This window comes from Cryptomeria japonica, chromosome 5 (assembly GCF_030272615.1).
Source record: "Cryptomeria japonica chromosome 5, Sugi_1.0, whole genome shotgun sequence".
In the NCBI taxonomy this organism is placed as follows: Eukaryota; Viridiplantae; Streptophyta; class Pinopsida; order Cupressales; family Cupressaceae; genus Cryptomeria; species Cryptomeria japonica.
Window position 1 is genome coordinate 448,472,087 of NC_081409.1, and position 22,580 is coordinate 448,494,666.

A 22,580-nucleotide genomic window follows, 5' to 3' on the forward strand; every position below is an offset into this window, starting at 1 on the left:
TCCAATTTACTTAAGAGTAAAATAATTACCCTTGAGGTAGAGCAGCACCATACAACACACCTTAGGAAAGAAGCCACTACTTATATTTCATTCCTATAATTAATATATTCACCTCCTAATAGAGGGGCAAGGGGCAAGGGGCAAGTCATTAATCCCAAAATTGGACAATTAACTGCCCAACATATATAAATTTCAAAAGTCACCCATATGAATCAATGTAACTAAAGAAAGGGAATGCATGTCACATGTCAGCATCTCCACGAACTCATAATGCCATTTGCATAGGTACAGTTGATTATATTTGGTCCTTTGACTCAAATACTATTGTTTGATTAAGTAATATGAAGGTCTTTGGCATTGGAAAAGTAAAATAACGTTGCCTAGTTGTGTCAAATGACTTTCAAAAGTCTTGGGCACCTAAAAAGGTACCTTCACTATTCATCAAGTCCCACGCCAGTTTTAGAGGGAAAAAATTAAAACCTTTTTTTTTTAGATTTAGGGTTTGTTTGGCATTGAAAAACTCATCCTTCATTCTTGGCATGGAAACTACATCTTGCTGCCCTGTGTAGGGTATATTGCAGAAGCAGTAAAAAGGTGCATGGCATGTTGAAGGAAGATGGAGGAATTTCAGGGAATTGTGCATGCCTTACTCATAGTGCAGGTTCAGCATGGTTGCTTCTCATATTTTGACAGGTATGCTATGTATTGCTGGAGCTTTAGAATACTACAGAGATATTCAAGGGGTTTGAATGAAGTTTTGATGATGTAGAGTTGTTTAAAATGTTGGAATTTAAATAAATCCCTGAGCAGCATAGGAAAAGACTAAGCATCTCTCATGGGATGTATTCACCTGTGGACTGTCAAACATTGTCCAAAAGAGTGTAGGAGTTTTTTCTCAAATATTGTTAAGACATTCTTAAACCCTAGCAGTCCAAGAATCCCTAAGAAGTCCTTAAAAGGCCTTTATCAAGTGCTATGCATAACAGGGCAGTGAAGAGACAATCTACAGGTGACAGTTAAAAAGCAGTAATCTATTAAATTCTGTGATAAGTAGACAACGAGATATGGTTGTAAGATCTGAAAGGTAATATATCATTGACAGACCTCTGATAAAGATATGAAACCAGCACAGTCTTCTTTTGGAGGATTAACCAGAGTCATATTATCACATGTTTAAGAATGAATGCAAGCTAGTCATAAGACTTGTCGATAACCCAGTCAATCATCGAGAAGATGTACCTGTCTCATCAAAGTTCGAAACTCCTCAAACCCTAGAAGGAAATCAAAACTTGGTATTTTCTTTTAACAGGAAGTTATTCTATGCCTAACTCCAACACCCATCAAACCTAGATGACAGTCATAACTTGTCAACAATCTATGGATGTAGATGGCAGTGATCAGTGCTTTATGAATGAACAGTGAAAATAGCACTTTAAATAGGCAGCAAAGTCTCTTTAAATCACGTCTGACAGTGTGAGCCAGTGCATGAAAATATAAGAGGACTTGGACTAAACATTGAAGGTAACTACAGAGGATACAAGAATATATGCCATTATTTGTATGCAGGATATTCTAAGTCTCTTCAACCATGTAAAATCATAAACTCTGTACAAGCCAGTGATCATAAAGGCCTACAAACTAAATGGAACAGTCATCATGCAAGGACTATCAACAGAGATTGCTTGCTAACAAACTTCTTTGTCTACAGTACCAAGCAAAGGATTGTTCATAAAAACAAGTGAATAGTTCACGAGTAACAGTTCAGATGACAGTTGACAGGTGATTAGTAAGCTAGGATAATCTACAGACACATGAAACCTGAATGTTTAGACTCCATGTTTGATGACAAGAGGACAATCTCAGTGAGCAGGCTTATTAACCATGGCAATACCCTAAGAGTCTAAGGACTGTCTAGACAGCGTAAGGACTCATAAAGACAATCTACAGGTAACAATAATAAAGGCAAAACTGGTGATTCAGACTTGGGTGAAAAGTGCTCCCTGCATCGTCGTCCATTAGGCTGTTTGATGCAGAAGTTGGTATACGATTCAAGTCTGTATGACAGTGAGTTGAGGATTCAATAGCATTGTCGGTGGGTATGGACTGTCCATGAAATAACCAGAGATTACAGTTTAAAGCCATCCATTCTTTGTTTTCTTCAAGCCATGAAAGACTTATATAAGGAAACATGCATACGAAGGCACTCATGGGAACTGTGCACGCATAGTAATATCTTACAGAAACAACACCAGGCAGAACATCAAAAAAAAAGATAAGAACAGCATATTGAATGCATTTCAGTCAAATAAAGATAAGGCAGAAAGTGTCATTAACAGGCATATCTTCAGGATTCTAAGGCATATCAACTATCAAGACTATTCACCAAGAGCTCAATGTGAAAGAGACATAAATGAAAGAAGTAAAGTGGTTTCGAAGTCCTTTAAGGAGACTTTAAATGGACAGTTACATTTCATAATGCAGAGCACCTTATTCCTATGCCCAGCAAGGTAGTTTAAACCATAGCAGCAAAAATCATTTGGGGAAAAGATCGGCAAACCAAAAGTACAAGATTTTTTGAAAAAATTGGGAAAGAAATTGGATTTAAGAAAAAACATAAAAAATTGTAGAAAAAGAGAAAAACTATTTTTCTAAAAAACTTGAGGGCATTCTCATAGCATAGAAATATAGAGAGAAAATAAAATAGAGTTTAACCTAAGTTACCGGATTCTCCTAGGCTGCCTCAGAATCGGGTCCTGGTTCTCTTCGGGTCCTGGTCCAAGCCTGGTCCTTCATGGATTCCCCCCAGGTTCCTCCCAGGCGGCTGGGTTCTCTGTGGGTCTGGACCCACAGAGAACCCAGCCGCCTAGCAGGAACCTAGGGGGAACCCACATAGGCTGACCCACAGATAACCCAGCCGCCTGGCAGGAACCTAGGGGGAATCCACATAGGTCCTAGGCAGACCCAAGCAGACCAAGGCCCATGGGTTCCCAAAAACGGGGCCCAAGGGTCATAAAGTAACACATTTTAATTAAAAACATTTTTTTTATATTTTTTTTACAATAAACCCTAATTTCGCCCCTTATGAAGCATTTCATGCATCTAAACAATCATTCAACTCATACACTCCAACCTGAATATAATGCGAGTGCAACAAAAAATTGGGATCTAGCCCCTGAGTGTGCTGATTTAGATGCTACAGTTGCACAGCTTGCCCAAGTCTCTATAGACGAGGCAGCTATGGAGCTTGAGAGAGACATAGCTAGTGGAAGTGGATAATTTAGACGAGGCAGCTATGGAACCAATTGATGACCTTGGGCTTCGGTTGGATAATTTAGACGATGATGAATATGGAGATTAAATCCCATAGATGGCTTGTAATTTGAATTTTCATTGTCTCATGACATTTTGAAACTTGAATATTATCTTTTTTGCAAATTATGAATACGATATTACATTTACGATATATGAATATTTATTGGCAATTATGGATTTGTCATTTATCATTTATGTATGGGAAAGTTACATTGTATATTTGTATGCATTGTATTATTGTAATAAATTATAATCAATAATGGTAGTGATAGTTTATGTAATTATTTTTTATAATTTTGATGTTTGAACATATATATAATATATGTATGTATGTATGTATATGTGTGTGTGTGTGTACGGACGTACCCATACCCGTACGCAAGGAAGAAAAGATTTGCCGAATCCGCGATTCTGTACCCGTACCCGAATCAGTAACTTAGAGTTTAACCTATGAATTGTAGAAAATAATTTTTGTTGTTTATATTCATATTGCTGATTACACAGGCAAATATACAATTAACTTTTTAAGAGGGCAGTCACCAAATGGTAAGTCTGAGATCAATTATTAGCTAAGTCAATGAAGTAACTGAGATCAAAACTTAACCAACAACAATCCAGCTACTGTTAGGAATTTAGTAAAAGTGGAAGCCATTTTGAAGTGATCCAAGAATTTCATTGTGATTGAGGCAAGGAGTTTTGTAGGGTTAATTCAATATTTTATAAAGCTTATCAAATCAAATTCCACAATTGTAATGCTTTATATCCTAGCAGCAAAAATCATTTGGAGAAAATTTGGCAAACCAAAAGTATAAGATTTTTTGAAAAAAATGGGTAAAAAATTGGATTTTAAAAGATCATAAAAAATTGTTGAAAAATACACAAACTACTTTTTTTAAACTTAAGGGCACTTCCATAGCATAGAGATATAGAGAGTAAATAAAATAGGGTATAACCCATGAATTGTAGAAAATAGATTTTTGTTGTTTATCTTCATATTGCTGATTACATAGGCAAATATTCATTAAGTTTTTAAAAGGACACTCACCAAATACACCAAATAGTTGTCTAAGTCTGAGATCATAGATTAGCTAAGTCTATGAAGTAGCTTAGATCAAAATTTATCAGATAGCGATCCAGCTATTGTTTGGAATTTAGTAAGAGTGGAAGCTATTTTGAAGTGATCCATAACTTTCATTGTGATCGAGGCGAGTTTTCTAGGGGCAGTTCAATATTTGAGAAAGCTTATCAAATCATATTCCACAGTTGCAATGCTTTATATTCTCTGATGACAGTTTGTAAGTCTTTTATATGGGGGTAGAATTCAACAAAAGGCATTTGTTTAGCTGAAGTAAAAGATTAGCAAGCCACTGGTTTTGGCAATACCAAGCTTGCAACTACTATTTTAGGTAGAGACAATTTTTAATGATTATGTGTTGGAGGCTGTTTTATTACAAGTATGTAAGCTTGTTTGTTGTCATTCAGATTTATTTCGTGGAGAACTTTGGATATATTACTCACATAATGAATTGTATGTCTTTGTTTGAGCAAAAATTAACTATATCAATTATAAATTATAAATTATAAATCACACACGTACACACGCACACCCACACCCACACTCACACAAAAATATATATATATATATACGTCTTTGGATGTTTAGTGTCGTGGTAGAAACACTCTGTTGGCCAGGCAGCCACCAAGGTTCAAACCCCTGTTGGGCCATTGAGTTTGCAGGCCTTCTGCCTTTACTGGTCCATTGAGCTCATGGGTTTGAACAAGTGATGTGTGGGGAATGATGACCCCCTGAAAATGGCCTCTGCCTTCGTTGGGCCATTGAGCTCGTGGGTTTGAACAAGTGAAGTGTGAGGAATGATGACCCCCCCAAAAAAGGCCTCGTGGGAAGAGATCCTCCGTAAGTGGTCTCTCTAGGATCAAACCAAGCTAAAAACCCGAGTTTCCTTCATCAAAAATATATATATTTAAAACTAAATATGTACATTATAAATTTTATATTATTTTTAATTTATAGTTTATTATATACCTATTAATATATATTCATAGTCTATAATAGTTTAAATTTTAAAACTACTTTATAGTATTAATTACAAACTATAGGGGTTCACTCCTTCCCCATCAAAATGCCATCTATAATAGTGCATAATAGTATTACTTATAAAGCTAGTGTACAATATTAATTATATACTTGTTCCCATCAGAATCCATGGGGCGAGGTGTGCAAAGAGCTTGAGTCATATTGAAGCCGTGATTTAGAGCAGATTTGCTAGTTGCTTCGATACTATCTCATATGCCTCCCATGATTTAGGATGATTGAGGCCCTTTCAAATTCGGTTGATGACCGCCATTGCTCCTCCCACTCCTTTATTTTGGGATTTTCAGAGGTCGGAAAGAAAACTAAGAGACAAAATAACAAACTTTTTCGACGTTGATTCCACATTGACTCTAATTCCGTCTCGAATCAAGCCTATTTTTGCACAATTCAGTAGTTTCACAAGTTTTCCTAGGTTTTTGTGAGCTTTTACAACGATTTTTTTCAATTTTTTTTGCCATTTTTGGGGGTTTTTAGCATGATTTTAACGTGATTTAAATGCAAAAAAACATTGAAAATTGGGTCAACAATTGGTCAACAATTTTTTCATGAATACGGATTTTTTCAGGGAATAAATCAGACGGCTCCAGGATTCAGGATTAATAAAATCCAGGGAATAAATCAGACGGCTCCAGGATTCAGGATTAATCAAGTATAATCGTGATTTTTTGTAGACTATTGCTTCTATGGTTTAAACAGTTTCACATATGTCCTATATTCATGCAAGGGTCAGTTGGAGAGCAGTTATCACTTCAAGGACACCTGTAACAGCATTTTGACCATCATGCAAGTATCTAGGGGATGTAGAACAGCTGTCAGATCTTGTTGGAGTCAGTTTTCAACTTTCAAAGATGCCTTTTCAAACTTTTCCCAACAAAAGTCAGCAAGCCTCATTCTATGCCCAGCATGATAAAGTTTGAGGACAATTTGAAGGAGATAGGTTAGAAGAACTTTTCCAGCACCCCAGCAAGCACTTGCAATTGAATTCTCATAGAAAAATGTGCCCTACATTCTCTCTAGTATGCTTTGTACTATCAATATATCTAAGAAATATGTGATGTAATAAGGGATATCTCTTTTTTTCAAGGGATATCTCTGAGTTTCAAGAGAGTGGTGTGATTTTTTACTAATAAAAAAGCAATGTTTTTTACCTTCTCATAGCTGTGTTGTGTAACATGATGAAATGATTGACTTTATCTTGTGATGAAACAAACTGTCCTTGACTTGTATTACATTCATTTCAGGTCATAGTTTGTAATATATCAAGTTCATTCAAGATTCAGTTGTGAGATTTTATCATTTGGGTTTCTAGAAGTCACTTGTCACTCCTGAATGCTGTCATAAACTTCAAACCTCTCGATGAAATACTTATGTAGAAAATATGTCAAACTGTGAGTTGTGTATGGTGTGTTCGTCTCTTTATTCCTATTGTGTATGTTTAGGCAGGTGTAGGTCATTAAACATTCTGGTGTATCACCTTGTTTTCATATTTTGAGTTCAGTTTTGTGCTTAGTTTCTGTCCCTTTTCCTTGTTGCAGCATTAGAGTAAAGTTAGTTTTTGGTGTTACATTTGGGGAACCAACCCTCTCTAGAGATTCACTACAAGTTTAAGGTCACCCACAGCCTAGGAGTGTTTCAATTTTGTTAGTTGGAAGGAGAGTCATCACACCACTCTCCAAAGGGTGCATTTTATCTTTACAACAGGTACATAACATACTTATGGATGGTTTTGACCATAATTCACATATTCAAACTCTACAAACCAAAAATTTCCCAACTTGGCAACTTAAAAAATACTTAATTTCGTTACAAAATGTATCAGACGAAGTTGTTGGGGGTTTGTGGGTAGCACTCCTACCAAAGTCTAGGGACAATGCCCCTCTCAAAGGTCTAAGAGTAGCACCCTAAACGGGATCGAGGAGCAGTGACCTTGCCGCATTCCCAATCACAACACAAGGCAAGGTTGAGCTATGGAGCCCCCCCCTCCCCCCCCCCAAAAACAACCAAGAATGAAGGCTTTCAATACCAAACAAAACTTCATGATGCATTCCATCTTCAAACCAAAATTCCACAAATCCACTATAAAATCCTTCCAATTTGCTCAACAATGCTGAAATGTTAGTGTCCTTCACCTTGGGCAAATAGAACTTATAATGCCCAACCTTGCAATTTTACAATGTTTTCCAACATTTCTTCTGCATCTGCCTATTATTCCTACGTGTTGCAAATTTCTCACTTGGACTTGCCGAGCACTCACCATTTTGCTTGGAACTTGTCATTGCAGCTTGCAAGCTTGGTGACAACTACTAGCTAAGTAGTTAGAGAAGACTTTTGATAATTATCTTTATCTTGGTTAGAGTCTATGGATTCGTCATCTTAATGCAAAAAAAAAGTTTGTGAAGCTTTTGTACACAAGGAAGAAGTGAACAATGCAAGGTATTCCAAGGCATCAGGGACCATGTACAATTAAGCAAGGCAAGGTTGTGTCTGAACTATAGTTGAAAAACTCAGACTTGGCAATTACTTGGCAGGCCCAAAAAAATTTAAAAACTCAGGACTCAACAATTACTCAGCAAGCCCAAATTTTTGAAACCACTTGAGAAAATACTCAGCAATAACTTGGCATATTTATCAAATATTTGAAAATACATATTCTTTAACATATTCTTCAAAAGCACACATATTACTAAATTTGTAGAACATATTACTGGATTCTATCATAAAAACATCAACATTAGATTTTAATACAAATCATTGATCAAAAAATGAGTTACAATGTCACTTCGAATAGGAATGTCAAATGTAGAAATTGCCTCATCTAAAGAGATTTTTGGTAGATTGTGTGATAATAGCATCTAAGTCAGCACACTCAATAGTTATATCTCAATTCCTCATTACCCCCTCATTGCAATCAAGTTTCTTATGTGACAAGGGATCATAAAAACTAGTGCAGGTCTCGGGGTAGAAACTCCAACGAGGTTGGGATCGGTGCCTCTCATGGGGGTCTAGGGGCAGCGTGCCATTTCCTCAATATTATCACTTGAAGGAAAAATTATAAAAAAGGCTTTAAACATTAGGTGAAAAAACATATTTACAACCTCATTTAGGTGACACTGACATAAAAATTCATGAGTTCTTAGCAAAGTTTTGACAAGTTCCATCCAAAAATCACTGCAAGTTTTACAAAGAACCGTCAACAAGTTCTTAGGCAAGTAACTCACCAAGGTTTCTGACTCATAAGTTTTGCGACTACTCTACACATTTTTCAGCTATGGAACTATGAACTATATGATCAAGAATCTAAAGAAGAGAACAATAAACAATGTACAAGAGTGCTCAAGGAAGAAAAAGCTATAAATAGAGTCATCTATCATTGTTTTAACAATTGCATAGGATGGATATTTGAAGTGATTCCTTCCATTGTTTGATGTTGCCCTAACTTAAGGGTACTTTCTACATTGGAGTATATCAGCTAATAGAGTACATTAGGAACTACAATATAGCTGTAAATATCCATAGTACAAGAATTTAATTCCACTTTTGAATAATAACAATCCTGAAAAATTTAAAGAACTCATTTCTTCAGTAGCCTCCTTGCTTTTCCATAAAACTGAATCACTAAAATGTCCAGAAGGCAAGAAATAAATGTAAGAAATATGATTGCTTCCGTATTCAGAACGCCAATGTAATTTTAAATCTAAGGCATGATTTCATGGTCAAATGACAATAATGTGGAAATGTGTAGTTGACAAATTACATTACACAGCTCCTCTAATGCAACAAAGGTTCATCAACTGATACTGATCACCAGTTTCTTTGAAGTTGAGTCTAATTTTTGGGCAAATTCACATTATTAGAGTAATATTAGAATATTTCTTATTAATGGTCACTTAATGTACTTTACTAAGTTTGGCTAGTTTCTATTTTCAGTTTAAGTTAACGATTGTTTCGTTTAGAAACATCGTCTTTGTAATTGCTTTAAATGGAGCTTTGCATCTCCATTGTTTAATCAATCAATAACCATTTCATGGTATCAGAGCCAAGTTATATGTTTTTGGTGAAATTTTTTCATGTGTAACCTGAAAAAAAATTTAGAAGTTTTTATTTGATTTTTTAATTAAAAATCAAAGTTTTTCAGAGGTCGTTTTCTGAAGGCAGATCGTTAAAAGGAAAATTCGCAGATTTTTTCAAATCGCACAACATTTTTTAAGCCGTATGAGGGTTTTCTTTCCAGCTGCAACTGGTTTCACCCGCATGACATTCTTTTTCAGACATTTTGCACAATCTTTGTGAAAAATGGCAGACCTATTCTTGCATTTTTCACACACCGAGAAGTTCTATTTTCTGCTGCGATGGGATCATTTTCTTTTTTTGCGCGACGTTTTTTCCTGTGTTTTCCACGTGTTATCACTGTTTTGAAAATTGGGTATTCTTGTCCCATAATTGGCTAAAATCTGCAAAGTTGTGTTTGACATGGCCTTGTTGCCTCTCTGTTTTTTGGGTCAAAGAGGTTTTAAGGTTTTTGAAAGATTTAACCCTTCCTATGTTTTGGAAAAACCCTTGCGTTCTATTTCTCCATTACTTTTTCCACTTAAGTGGAAGGCTCGCTCCGTCATGAAAGTGTCCCCCCCTTTAGGTTTTCCCTAGGCGGTCTTTTAAATATTTTCAATTTTTACGCCTTTTCCTATGTCTTGTTTTAATCTTTGTCGGGCTTCTTAACTATCGTGCAAGTCAAGGTTGATCCTGCAGTGTGCGTTGTTTCGCTGGGCGAAGATGCCTGTAGTTTAGCGTTCGCGAAGTGGCGAAAGGGGTAAGCAGGCCCGACCAAAGGATTGTTCGTTAGATAAAAGGAATGCATCTTGTATTGAATCCAATGGCTGGCGTTGCTTCGCTAGCCCAAGATGCATGTGATTTACGCTCTGCGAAATAGCGAAAGAGTTGGCGGGTCCCAGAGGTAAGCGTTTCATTTGGTTAAAGGACGATCGGTTTAGAGAAGATCAACGGTGCGCGTAGATTCGCAACCGAAAGATGTCCGTATTTTACCTTTCGCAAAGTAGCGAAAAGGTGGAGGGCCCGAGTAAGGTAGTGACGAAAGGGCTAACAGGCGAGCAGTTTCCAAAGATCTAACGATTGTCGTGACTTCGCGAAGAAGAGTTGCCTGAGGTTTATAGTCTGCGAAGTAGCGAAAAGGTTGGTGGGCCCAAAGGATAAGCGGGTCGTGGTTTTAAAGACCGATCAACTTGTGGTTGATCGGACGGCTCGCGTGGATTCGCAACCTCAAATCAAACGAAGATTACCGTTCGCGAAATAGCTAAATGACATGGCAGTCACACGGTGGATGACATGGCAGGACAAGTGGGTCGCTAGGTTGAGGGAAATGATGACTTGTCAGATGCACGTGGCTCCAAAGGATTGCTTGGGGCCCGCTTTGATTTAACCGATGATGGTGTTGAAATCCATGTGAAATAGAACACATGGCGATCTTAGAATGGAGCCCGTCGGAGTTCTTGAGTGAATAGGAGACCGACACGTAAGATTCATTCGCCGGTGATGAAAAGGCAAGTGGTTTCCAAGCCGGGGGCCCACTTTAAAGGTTTGAGTCCGTTAAATGGTGTACATCTTGAGGTGGATCCAACGGCCAGCATTGTTTAGCAGCCCGAAGATGCAGGGTGGTCAGTTTTCGCGAAGCGCCGAAGACCGCTAGCAGTGATGGTGGTGCGCAGTTAGCAAAAAAGACTGGTGGTCACCGTAAGCGGTAAAGATCGAGCAAGTGGAAAATGATCGGACGGCCAGCGTTGTTTCACGCAATCGAAGTGCACAAGGTTTAGTGTTCGCGAAGTAGCGAAAAGAAGGTGGGGCCCGTTACTAATGTAGAAGGACCGGAAGAGTAAAGGCAGTGCAAGTTTCCAATGATCCAACGAACGTCGTTGCTTCGCGAAGGAAAGGTGTGAGGTTTTTAAACTCCACGAAATGGCGAAACAACGAAACAGGGAAATACTCAGAGAACCGGTGATCCGTTGGAGCCCGTTTTTGAATTTGATTTGCGAATTCAATTTTGAGTTGATGGTCGAAGCATGCGGGATTAATTTCTCAATTCAATGCCAAGTTGCCGTATTAAGGTCTACATAAATTGAATATTGGCACCATTTCGCCGAGTTTGTTGTAGAGCTGGTGCAGAGCGAATTTTTTCAGGAGAGTCATAGGTTTTTCTGTATCTTGCTTACTAATTACAGTTTGAAAATTGGTTCTTTACTGTGTGCTTGCCTTATCAGTGTTTTGTTTGAATCTCAATTGATATAATTGCATTAACGGGATGGCACCAAGAAGGGAGTTCACAAGGAAGGTAAATTATCAAGATAGGAATATATGTGATGACTTCCTAGAACAATTGACCATGTCCTCAAATGTTGCGGCCAAAATCAAAGAATTAGTTCTTAAAGCCCCCTGTTTAAGGATTGGAGACGGTTTATATGACAAGGGTAGATGGTTAAGGGATTCACAAATAGGGATTTCAGGGCTGGGTCTTTTTAAAGTGGGATTCAATCAAAGACATGTCAGTGCCCCAATGAACAGCATATGGGAACTAGAAGTGGGAAAGCTCATAGTCCCTGGGGTGTTTATGGATGTAGACTTGCTAACCCAGATCGCACACAATTATGATCCTGTTGCTAGATGTGTGAGGAATGTCAATGGAGGAGCTCTGATAGAAATCAATGATGATCAATTCAGGAATGTTTTTAAGCTCAGTGAGGCATCAAATTTATTAGAGCCTATTGATTTTGAAACATTGGCCCAGGTTTATGATGTGCAGAAAGATCACCTTAGGAGTGGCCCTTTGAAGGAGTTTTTTGTTAAAATAGGAGGGTTAACTATAGTAGGCCCTAGCACCATGGAACCCTTCTACCTGAATTTGTTCACTTTAAGGGCCAAGGGCATGTATTGGTCACTATCTCAGATCCTTGGGGAAGATGCTGAAACAACCATGCCAACCCATTATATGTTAATGATGGCACAGATTTTGAACCTCTCTATAGCAGTGACATTTGATTATGCACCTTACCTCACTGATGCAATTCATGCGGGGCTTGTAGGGATAAAAAATGGTAAGGTGGATAGACCTTTTGGATGGTATTCTCTTCTAATGCACATATTTTTGTTCAAAGGATCTGATTATTTTGCTAAGGAAATGGATTTGATCAAAGAAAAGGAAGGTGAGGAGATGCCTGTGCAACTGTGGAGCACAATTTTGTCTTGGGACAGAGAGGATGCCAGTTATTTGAAGTTTGATAGATGCTTTGCATCTAGGCTTAGGATTCTTCTATGCCCACATAACCCTAGGATCCCAAAGGCTCTTTTGGAGTTCCTCAAACCTAAGGAGTTTACTGAAGGTATTAAGATTGTTCATAATTGGGGTGATATGTATTTGTACCCTGTTTCTACAGTTTTCAGAGTTTATGGTTTCAGAGGCACTCCATATTTATTGCCTTATCAAGTCCCATTGAAAATAGGGATTGCAGAGGTCTTAAGGCAAATTGGAGGTGTGCAAGAGGCAGAGCTGACAAATAGGGGTAAAGGGACTATTTTCCCAACTGTTACCATGGCCCATCAATTCGTGATCACCAAAGGTGGTTGGAAATTCTTTGATGAATTTTTTCAACCGTATAGGTTGTCTACCGCAGTAACCAGGTTTGTTGACCATAAGGATTTTTTCAATGGCATGTTCAGGAGAAGAGCAGTATGCAAAGGTAGGCCACACCAATTTCATTTCCCTGAGGACCTAATTAGAAATGAATTCAGTTTGGATGAGCAAGAATTGAGGAAAGAAAAGTGGGTGGCATACAAAAAGGGTTTGGATTTCATTCATCAATTTGATAGCAGTTATGACCCTCTGTCTAGCTTCGATCCCTTTGAGGAAAAGATCAAATTTTTAATTCTTTACTTTAAAGAGGGAGGCTATAATAAAAGATAACCCTGACAAGGCTAAGTTAGTTCTAACTAAGTCTGCCTTTGCTAAAGCCATCCCTCCCGGTGATTATGTGATGCACAAAAGGTCAAAATATAGTGTATTGATGCCAGTAACAGGTGAGCCTTCCACTTCAAGAGGGAAGAGAACAATTGAAGATGTCATTGACATCCAAGAATCCCCTAAAAGGTAGAGGGTGGGGAAAGAAGTGCAAGCAAGTGAACCTCTGTACTCTCCATCTAGCAGAACAGATGTTGCAGTTAGGAAGCCTCGGAGAAATTGCTTACACCTATGAAGAGACACAAGAGGGAATGCCAGAAGAGCCACCTAGTGTCGAGATGAACTTAACTGAAGATGAGTTCAAAGGTAAGGAGTTAGACCTGACTGTCAAGCAAGCTAGTGAAGAATTCCTAGCTGACAACAATTTTGTCACAACAGGGGCATTCATGCAATTTGTATGGAAACAAAACATTGAACAATTCAAGGCAAGATGTGAAAAGAGAATGAGTGAGCAGCCTCACAAAGATACAACTTTAGTGGAGGAAGAAGTTAAACAAGAAATGATGGCTGAATTCAAAGCCATCACTCCTGAAGCTGGAAGGGAAATGGTGTCAAAGGCTGGTGTTTTACTCCTCCCTGAATGGGATATAGCAGATGCCTTGGTACTTGAAGCAGTCAGGAAAGAGACCAAGCCTATGGAGGGAGTGACATTAAGCAAAGATAATGCTGCTCTGGTCATGTGGTCCCTAAAGAGGGATGAAAGTAGAATAAGGAAGGATACCCCAGGATCTAGTTTTCTAGGAGGCATGATAGTAAGAAGAGTTCAGGATACAGAGGTGGTAGAGGCTGCTAGTACAGTCTTAGAAACTACAAAATTCAATGTAGCAGTGGCAGAAAAGGAGGCAAAAGAAAAGGCTAATCTCCAGTTGAAATTAGAAACAATCTTGAAGGCTTATAATGAGGCCAAAGAAGGACTAGCTAACCGAGATAACATCAATGCTGAATTGAAGCCTCAATTGGCAGGACAGTACCATCAAGGTGAATCCTCTACTCTAATGATAGCTTCTTCTCCTGCACAACCTCCACCTACCAGTCCTATTATAGAATTTCCCCCTTCTCCTATGCCTTCTGGTTTTCAGCCAGCTGAGACCATTCAGCATGAATTGGAGAAGTTAAAACAGGCTCAGGTCCTATTTGCAAGCAAATATGAGGATAAGGTAAAGGCCACAATTTTGAGCTTTGCTGACACAATAGGGTCTTCCATGGTGCACAATAGCATGAAGAAGATTTTTGATATTTGGAATGAGTTGAATGAAGACAAGGCTAGTCTGGAGCCAATTTTGGATAAGTGGATGCCAAGAGAAGTGGATTTAGAACTTATGTGTGCATCCTATGATGAAGCAAAATCGGATGCTATTATTAAATCCACATGTGAGTTAGCAAAAGGTCTGACCAAGTTAGCAGAAGGAAGAACCAATGTGGAGAGGAAAGCCAACTTGTATAGGAAAGAATATTTTGAGCGTAAATTTGAATTGTTTCCTGGGGGTTTTGTTAACCAAAATCAGTTGAAGGACAAACAGGTATGGCTTGATGAGTTGGGAGCTAACTTGTCTCTAAGGGTGAATGGAATCATTAATACAGATGACACATCCCTATTTGTCAAGACAGTTGAAGAAATAGAAAAGATAAAGTCACATTATGTCTTTTTGAATTCAGAGGTTAGTAAAGTGATAAACTCTTGGAAAAGGTTGGTTAAGTTGAAGGAAAAAGTTGTTGGCTACTCATGGCCTGGAGATGACGTGTTCCAAGAGTGGACCAAGAAATATGCGGTGCAAGAAGAAGGAATCCCAGAACAATTAGAAGATGTTACAGAGGAGCAACAAACTGAAGAGGCCATTGATACTGAAAAGGACTTGTAACTGTTTCTTGGAGGACATTGCGGTTTGTAACTAACTTTTCTTAGGAATGTCTGAAGCTTGTATGCATCCATGATGTTATAAATGGATACCATGACTAATAGAAAAGGGATCACAAGAATTTTTGTAAAGAAACTCTGCAGAAATATATCTGGTTTTTTTCTAGCTATTGCAGAGATTACTTTGAATCATGTAAGATTATTTTCAAAAATGAATATAAAGATACAGATCAATACTTTTCAGGCCTAAATCTGTGTTGTCTTCTGGTGTGCACTTGTTAATTTGTTGGTTTCATTTGAATAGTCTAGGGTTATTTGATTGAACATGGATTGTAAGGCAATCATATGGATGTGTTTCTAGCTTTTCTCTTCAAGGGAGAGGAATTAAATATGCATGAAATATCTCTATCAGTAAATCAATTGTTTGCTCATTTTGAATTTGATGAACGGTTTTAGTTTTAAGAGGATAAAACTCATGTATATGTTAGGCATGTATGGGGTTAATTAAGGCCGAGGTGGTGAAATGTATGCGATTCTTCAGTTTTGGAATTCTAATTTGATTTGGGTGACTCTGTAGCCCGAAGAAGGCACTAGTATCCAGTTGTGGTTTTCTTTCTATTTCTCTTGGAGATCAATACTGAAAATGAGTATAAGCTTTTCAATTAATGTTTCAGTTCTATTAAGGTGATGAAGTCCATAGGTTTCTAGCATTGGTTTACTATGGATCTCAAATTTCAAAAGTGTGAAAGTTTTCACAGAAGGTATACCCACCTGAACTTTGGATAAGTTTGAAGTGTAGAAGGTTTTGTTAAAACCTTGTTATATGTTTTTCTGGAGTTTTGTTCTTCCTCGGTGTCCTCTTCATATGCAAACAAAGTTTATTGTATTCCTAACAGGGAGGAGAGAAGGGAATCAGAATTTGATAACAACATCACGACCCGCAAGGGCTTTTCTCTTTGCAATTTTATGAGGCTCGTATTCTTGGCCTCGTTTTTCTGATGCTCGTGTGTCTGACAGATTTCAAAATTTCTACAAGCTTAACGGGACGTGTTCCCACGTGCAAAGTTTCTAGAGAGCGCGAGGGTTGTTCTGTAAAAAAAAAATCATTAGATTTTTTCCCACAATCTAGGTTTTTATTCTCCTGTTTCTAGCCGCAATTTCTACTCGCGACTCTAAGATTTTTTGTGGTGTTGTATTCTGTAACCTACAGCTAGGGTTTTGCTATGCAAGTACAGTGTTTTTCACAGGTGTTCAAGTTTTTGACTGATTTTTTTACAAAACCATGGATTCTACTTTCTACATTTTTTACCTTGGGATTTGTGCACGTTGACTAATTTTGACCAGTCCATCAATCTTTTGCAATGCCTTGGGATCCATGCCTACAAGCTTTGTTATTTTTTGACCTATTTTTAAACTTTGCAGTAACGTGTGACTTTTTGTGCATCGGAATCTGGTGTGATGACATCTCTAACGAATATTATCTTGGAGATCAGTCAAAAGTTCAATGGCCACAATTATAGCACGTGGAAACAACGCATGTTAACCATCTTCGAATATCGGTGTCTTGATGAGGTCGTTTTGGGTTATACAACTCGACCTTCCGCGGCAGGGAAAGATCAAGATATATATGATGAGCACAATCAAGAAGCAGTCCTGCTCCTCAAATTATCCGAAACTAAAGATCAACTCCCTCAAGTCTCGTTTAGTAAGCCCGCTCCAAATATCTAGCAACATTTGAAGGACCTCCTTGAAACGTTTGACAAAAGCCGAGCGTTCTTTCTGAAGAACATGTTGTTTTCCATAATGATGAACGATAAGATGTTTCTTCTCCAGAAGCATCTTATTAAGATCAAGGATCAATTAGAACATATTGGTAACAAAATGGAGGAAGAAGACATGGTGGTGATTACGTTGAAAAGCTTTCCTCAATCCTACGAGCATTTTATTGAGACGCTCAATATTACATCCACTAGTGTTAATCTCAAGTTTCCTACCCTCTGCAACAAGCTTCTACAGCAAGATAGATGGAAACAACAGTTTGGCAGTAGCACTAGCATATCCTCCACTAAACAAGCATTCACTGCCAAAGCCTCGAATAAGGACAAAGGCAAAGGCAAGTCCTTCTAGCAAAAAGGACAAGGTAAATCTCAGGAGAACCCCAAAAAGAACATTGCATGCAACTACTTTCACAAGTTTGGTCATATGAAGGATTGCAGGAAACGATTGGCGTCTGAGCAATCGAAACAAGGAGGGTCTCAGCAGAAGGCCCATGTTGCAGAGCATAATGAGCAGAAGAAGCCTACCTTTTCTACTTTTATGGCCAAAATACTAACTGATAATGTCAGGTCATTTGCTTGGTGCATTGACTCTGGAGCTTCTTGTCATTTCACAAATCAACAATATTGGTTCTCAGAGTGCATGGCTTTCAATGATTTTGTGATTTTTGGATAAGAGTAATACTATTGTCGACCAGGGCAACGTTTAGATTCAATCTGGAGGGAGAAAATTGTTATTTCTCAATGTATACTATGTTCTAGGCATGGAACTGAATCTTCTCTCAGTCAATCAAATTATGCGTCATCTTCAATACACACAAGTACAGCATTGTTGACAAGGAAACTCGCACTATAGTTGTTGTTGGCCCAAAGGATCATGGTCTTTACAGACTTGTTGACACTGGTGACTCTCAGGAGCATCCCATGGAAGCAAAGAGTTCTTCCATCAACACACTCTGGCATCAGCGGTATGGACACCTGAATGTTCAATATCTCTCTCAATTGGCTCGAGAGGGTCTGGTTCTTGGGTTACCTAAGATTCAGTCATAGAGTCATGGTGTTTGTGGAGCTTGCCAGGCAAGAAAGCATCATCAGACTCCTTTCTCAAACGGCAACCCTTGGAGAACACAGCTTCAGTCATTGGCACCAGGTATTTTTTGTTATTTGTCAATGACTTCAATAGAAAAATGTGGGTGTTTTTTCTTAAAAACAAGTCGAAAGTGTTTCCTATATTTCAGAAGCTTAAGGCCTTAGCTGAAAAGGGTCAAGGTGTCCCATAAGGGGGGGGGATTTTGTTCTACTGATTTTTCCAACTTTTGTACACACCACAGCATTAAGCGCCAACTTACCACACCCTACACTCCTCAGCCGAACGGTGTTGTTGAGCAGAGAAACAGCACAATTACCGAAATGGCTTGGTCTATGTTGAAACATAGAAATGTTCCTAAGAAATTTTGGTCTAAAGCAGTGTATATTGTAGTGTACCTTCTAAACCAGTCTTCCTCACATGTCGTTAAGAAGATGACCCCAGAGGAAACCCAAAATCAGCCACTTGAAAGTTTTTGGCTCTACTGCTTATGTTTCGATTCCAAATGCAAAGAGATCAAACTAGATTCAAGAGCCAAAAATTGATGTTCACGGGCTACAATTACAACCATAAGGCTTATCGGTTGATTGTTGTAGACACTGATGGTCTCATATTCAATCGAGATGTTATGTTTGATGAAAGAGAGCCCTTTCAGCTCTCTTCTCCTACTTTGAGTTCTAAAGATCGGCCTCTAAAGGCTAAGGATTTGGGTGTTCAACTTCCCTTAACTCCACTTGACAGGAGGATTCTTCTGATTTTGGCACAAAGACTGTTGATTCTCCTTAACAAGTTCTTGTTCCACCAGATTTTCCTCAAGAAAACATGGATCAGCATCTAAATGAGTTTCTTCCATACACTTGCTCATGTTGATCCTCCTGAGTTAGCTACAAGTGCTTCTACTCGCTAGCCTAAATGGTGGGGAAAGACCATTGGTATTGTTCATGATGATGAACTTGTTGAGGGGAGACCTTCTAGAGGCAAAAGCAAAAAAAACATAGTAATTTTTTCTCTTATGGCAAATCTTCTGACTATTTATGAGCCTCGGACTTATTCCAAAGCACAAGGAAAGCCTAAATGGGAGAAGGCTATGGAAGTTGAGCATCATAGTCTTCTCAAGAATAAAAACATGGGTTATGTCAGATCTTCCACCTGGAAAGAAACCCATTGGCTGCAAATGGGTTTATAAAGTCAAGTATACGGTTGATGGAACTCTTGATAAGTACAAGGCTCGATTGGTGGCTAAAGGGTTCTCATAGAAAGAGGGCATTGACTATGAGGAGACATTTGCTCCCTGAACCAAGATGAGCACCATCCAGCTTGTTCTAGCCATTTGAGCACAATTTGGCTATTATGTCCATCAAATGGACATCAAGAGTGCCTTCCTCAATGGTGATTTGGAGGAAAAAGTCTACATGACACAACCTCAAGGTTTCATGGTTGCTAGTAAAGAACACCAAGTATGCAGATTGGTGAAAGCACTCTATGGCCTCAAACACACTCCTCGGGCATGGTACATTAAAATTGTTCAGTATTTGGTTGGACAAGGCTTTCAAAAGAGTCCTTGAATCCCAACTTATATGTCAAGAATTCTAGTAGTGAGATCCTTCTTGTCATCTATGTCGATGACCTAATCATTACTGGTAGTGCGGCACATTTGATTGAACAAATCAATCAGAATTTGTGCCAATCCTTTGTTATGACAGAATTGTGACTTCTGCATTATTGTCTCGGTGTTGAGGTTTGGCAAACTAGTGGCAGTATAGTCATTTCTCCATCGAAGTGTGCCAAGAGTTTGCTGGATAAGTTCAGGATAAATGATTGCAAACCTGCATCTACACCTATGGAGAAAGAGTTGAAATTATCAACCAAATCAAAATCACCTATGGTGAATGAATCCGCTTTCAAGCAACTAGTTGGCAGCCTTATCTACCTTGCGTCCACTAGACCTGATCTTAGTTATGATGTGAGCTACATATCTCACTTCATGACAGCCTCTAAGGCAAAATATTAGGTTGCAACCAGGCGTGTACTGAGATATGTGAAAGGTACACTTGAATTTGACATTTTGTAGAGCAGAAGCAAAGATCCTCAAATGATTGGTTTTACAAATTCAAATTGGGCAAGTTTTGTTGATGACAAGAAGTCTACTTCTGGGTATGTGTTCAGTCTAGCACGAGTGCAGTCACATGGACTAGTATGAAGCAACAAGCAATAGCTCTTTCCTTGACAGAAGCTTAATATCAGAGAACTATCAAACCGCATGTGAGGCAATTTGGCTTCAAAGGATGCTTTCTGACATGCAAATGTCTCAAGAAGGTCCTTCTCCCTTGTTATGTAACAATCAAGGGGTGATGAAATTGCCAAGAATCCAGTCTTCCACGAGCGCACCAAACATGTTGAGCTTCATTGTCACTTCATTCCACAACTTGTAGAAGATGGATATGTTCAGTTGCAATATGTTCCAACTGAGGATCAGACTGCAAACATTCTCACCAAGTCTCTGAGTCGGGACAAGTTTGTAAAATTTAGGGGGCAACTTGGTGTTGTTGATAGAATAACCATTAAGGTAGGGTATTAGAGTAGTATTAGAGTATTTCTTATTTAATGGTCACTTAATGTACTTTAGTAAGTTTAGCAAGTTTCTATTTTCAGTTTCAGTAAACGATTGTTTCATCTACAAACATTGTCTTTGTAATTGCTTTAAATGGAGCTTTGCATCTCCTTTGTTTCATCAATCAATTACCATTTCACACATTTTATATAAATGTAGTGTTAATGGCTTTCCGTAACATCTACTTCAAATATTGCTTCATTGCCCAATACTTGTGAATATTCAGTTCTCAATTGACAACCAGCATTTCAAGATATTTGGTAGTTTGAAATTGTGTATATATATTATATACATGAAATTTTACTGTGAGAAAGTGTTAGCAAAAAATTGGATTATTGCATTAAGTATTCTATTCTGCTTCATGTTTGCAATCTACAAAATCCAAGGATACAAGAAATAATCATGAAATGTGGCAACACTACTATGGCTAACAAAGTGGCATAAGGATAACTTGACAAAATGTCAAACTGTAATACTGCTGAAAATAAAATCTCAATTAAAGTACAAAGCAATAACAAAAAACTAGAAAAACCATTAAAAGTAACACAAGATAAAGTTATTCTCTAAGAGAGGGAAGCCCAATAGAAACCACACTTAAATAAGAAAGAAAGATACATAACACATATCGATCTCAGGTCCAGTGCAAATTCACTCAACTCTGTAACCACCTATGTTATATTGACTAACTGATTGAAAAAAATAAAAAATATAATGACTCTAAAAACAAGATATACTTAATGTGTTTCATCCATATATAGAAAATTTACCACAATGAACAACTTTCAAGAGTTTCTTACAATAATTTAGAAACCATAAAAAATCATACGAGGAACCATTCCTTTAAACAATTGAAATAAGCTTCCAAACCCTGCTTGAATAGAAACTTAATAGTTAATACATCAATGGTGTTAACAGTACCTGGGGTACAGCACAATCAGCATGAACAGGGTCCCAAACCACTGCACAAGAGCAATCCCATTCATCATTTTGCACTTGAGAGAGAGGAGCTCTGTTGACATGAGTAAAGTACCACAGAAAACACAAGTTAGGGCAAAGAAATGTCAGCATATTAAGTTTTTCTGCTTTATGCATATAATGGTAGTGAACCTGCTATATCCAAAAAAAACTCATACTTTTCAAACAGGTAAATAATCTCCATTTTCTGTTAAACAAAGAAACTTTATGGATCTTTTGTTTCATGCTGTAAGATTTTCATGTTTCAACAACATCAAGTATGTCTCTATCTTCAAACAACATCTACTTCAAATGCTTTCTTAAAAAGGACAAGAAAATTACGAATTAAATCAATTCTACAATAACACAGAGAAGTTATCACTTGAAATAAAAGGTGACTTCAAACATACTTTTCAGTTGTTCTCACTAAACACAATTTAAATTGATATCTCCTTTCACCAAACAAAACATAAGTAATTCATTTGTTAAACTACATTATCGATTCAGGCTTTTGGGTTTGGCAGTTCACCAATTTTTTCCCTGGGTTAAGTACAGTAGGTTTGGTTTTCACTTGCTATACACACACACAAACATCTATGTCTGTACGTGTGTGTGTGTGTGAGACCATTTATAGCTAAAAGCTTAAGGTTCAACTCTTGGGTTGCCATTCCCTCCACTGCTTAAATGCACTATTTCAAAAGAATGATAAAGTTGATACTATAACTAGGATGCCGGACAATGCAGAATTTATTGAAGCTAGAAACACACCATTGGCATTTGAAATTGTTATAAATCCTCGAACTGCTGATTTTGTGCCACATAATGTCCCAATGTATGATAGCAACAGTAAGCC

The 22,580-nt window shown here is 38.0% G+C and overlaps 1 protein-coding gene across 6 annotated transcripts in view; it reads right to left on the reverse strand.

Moving 5' to 3' along the window:
• Nucleotides 1-22,580, reverse strand: part of LOC131060721 (uncharacterized) — a 96,179-nt gene that overhangs the window by 30,527 nt on the left and 43,072 nt on the right. For all 6 annotated transcript variants that reach the window (XM_057994107.2, XM_057994097.2, XM_057994088.2 and 3 more), the window contains one exon: nt 21,692-21,782. In XM_057994107.2, the coding sequence (XP_057850090.1) occupies nt 21,692-21,782 (91 nt within the window). The remainder of the gene's footprint in view (nt 1-21,691; nt 21,783-22,580) is intronic.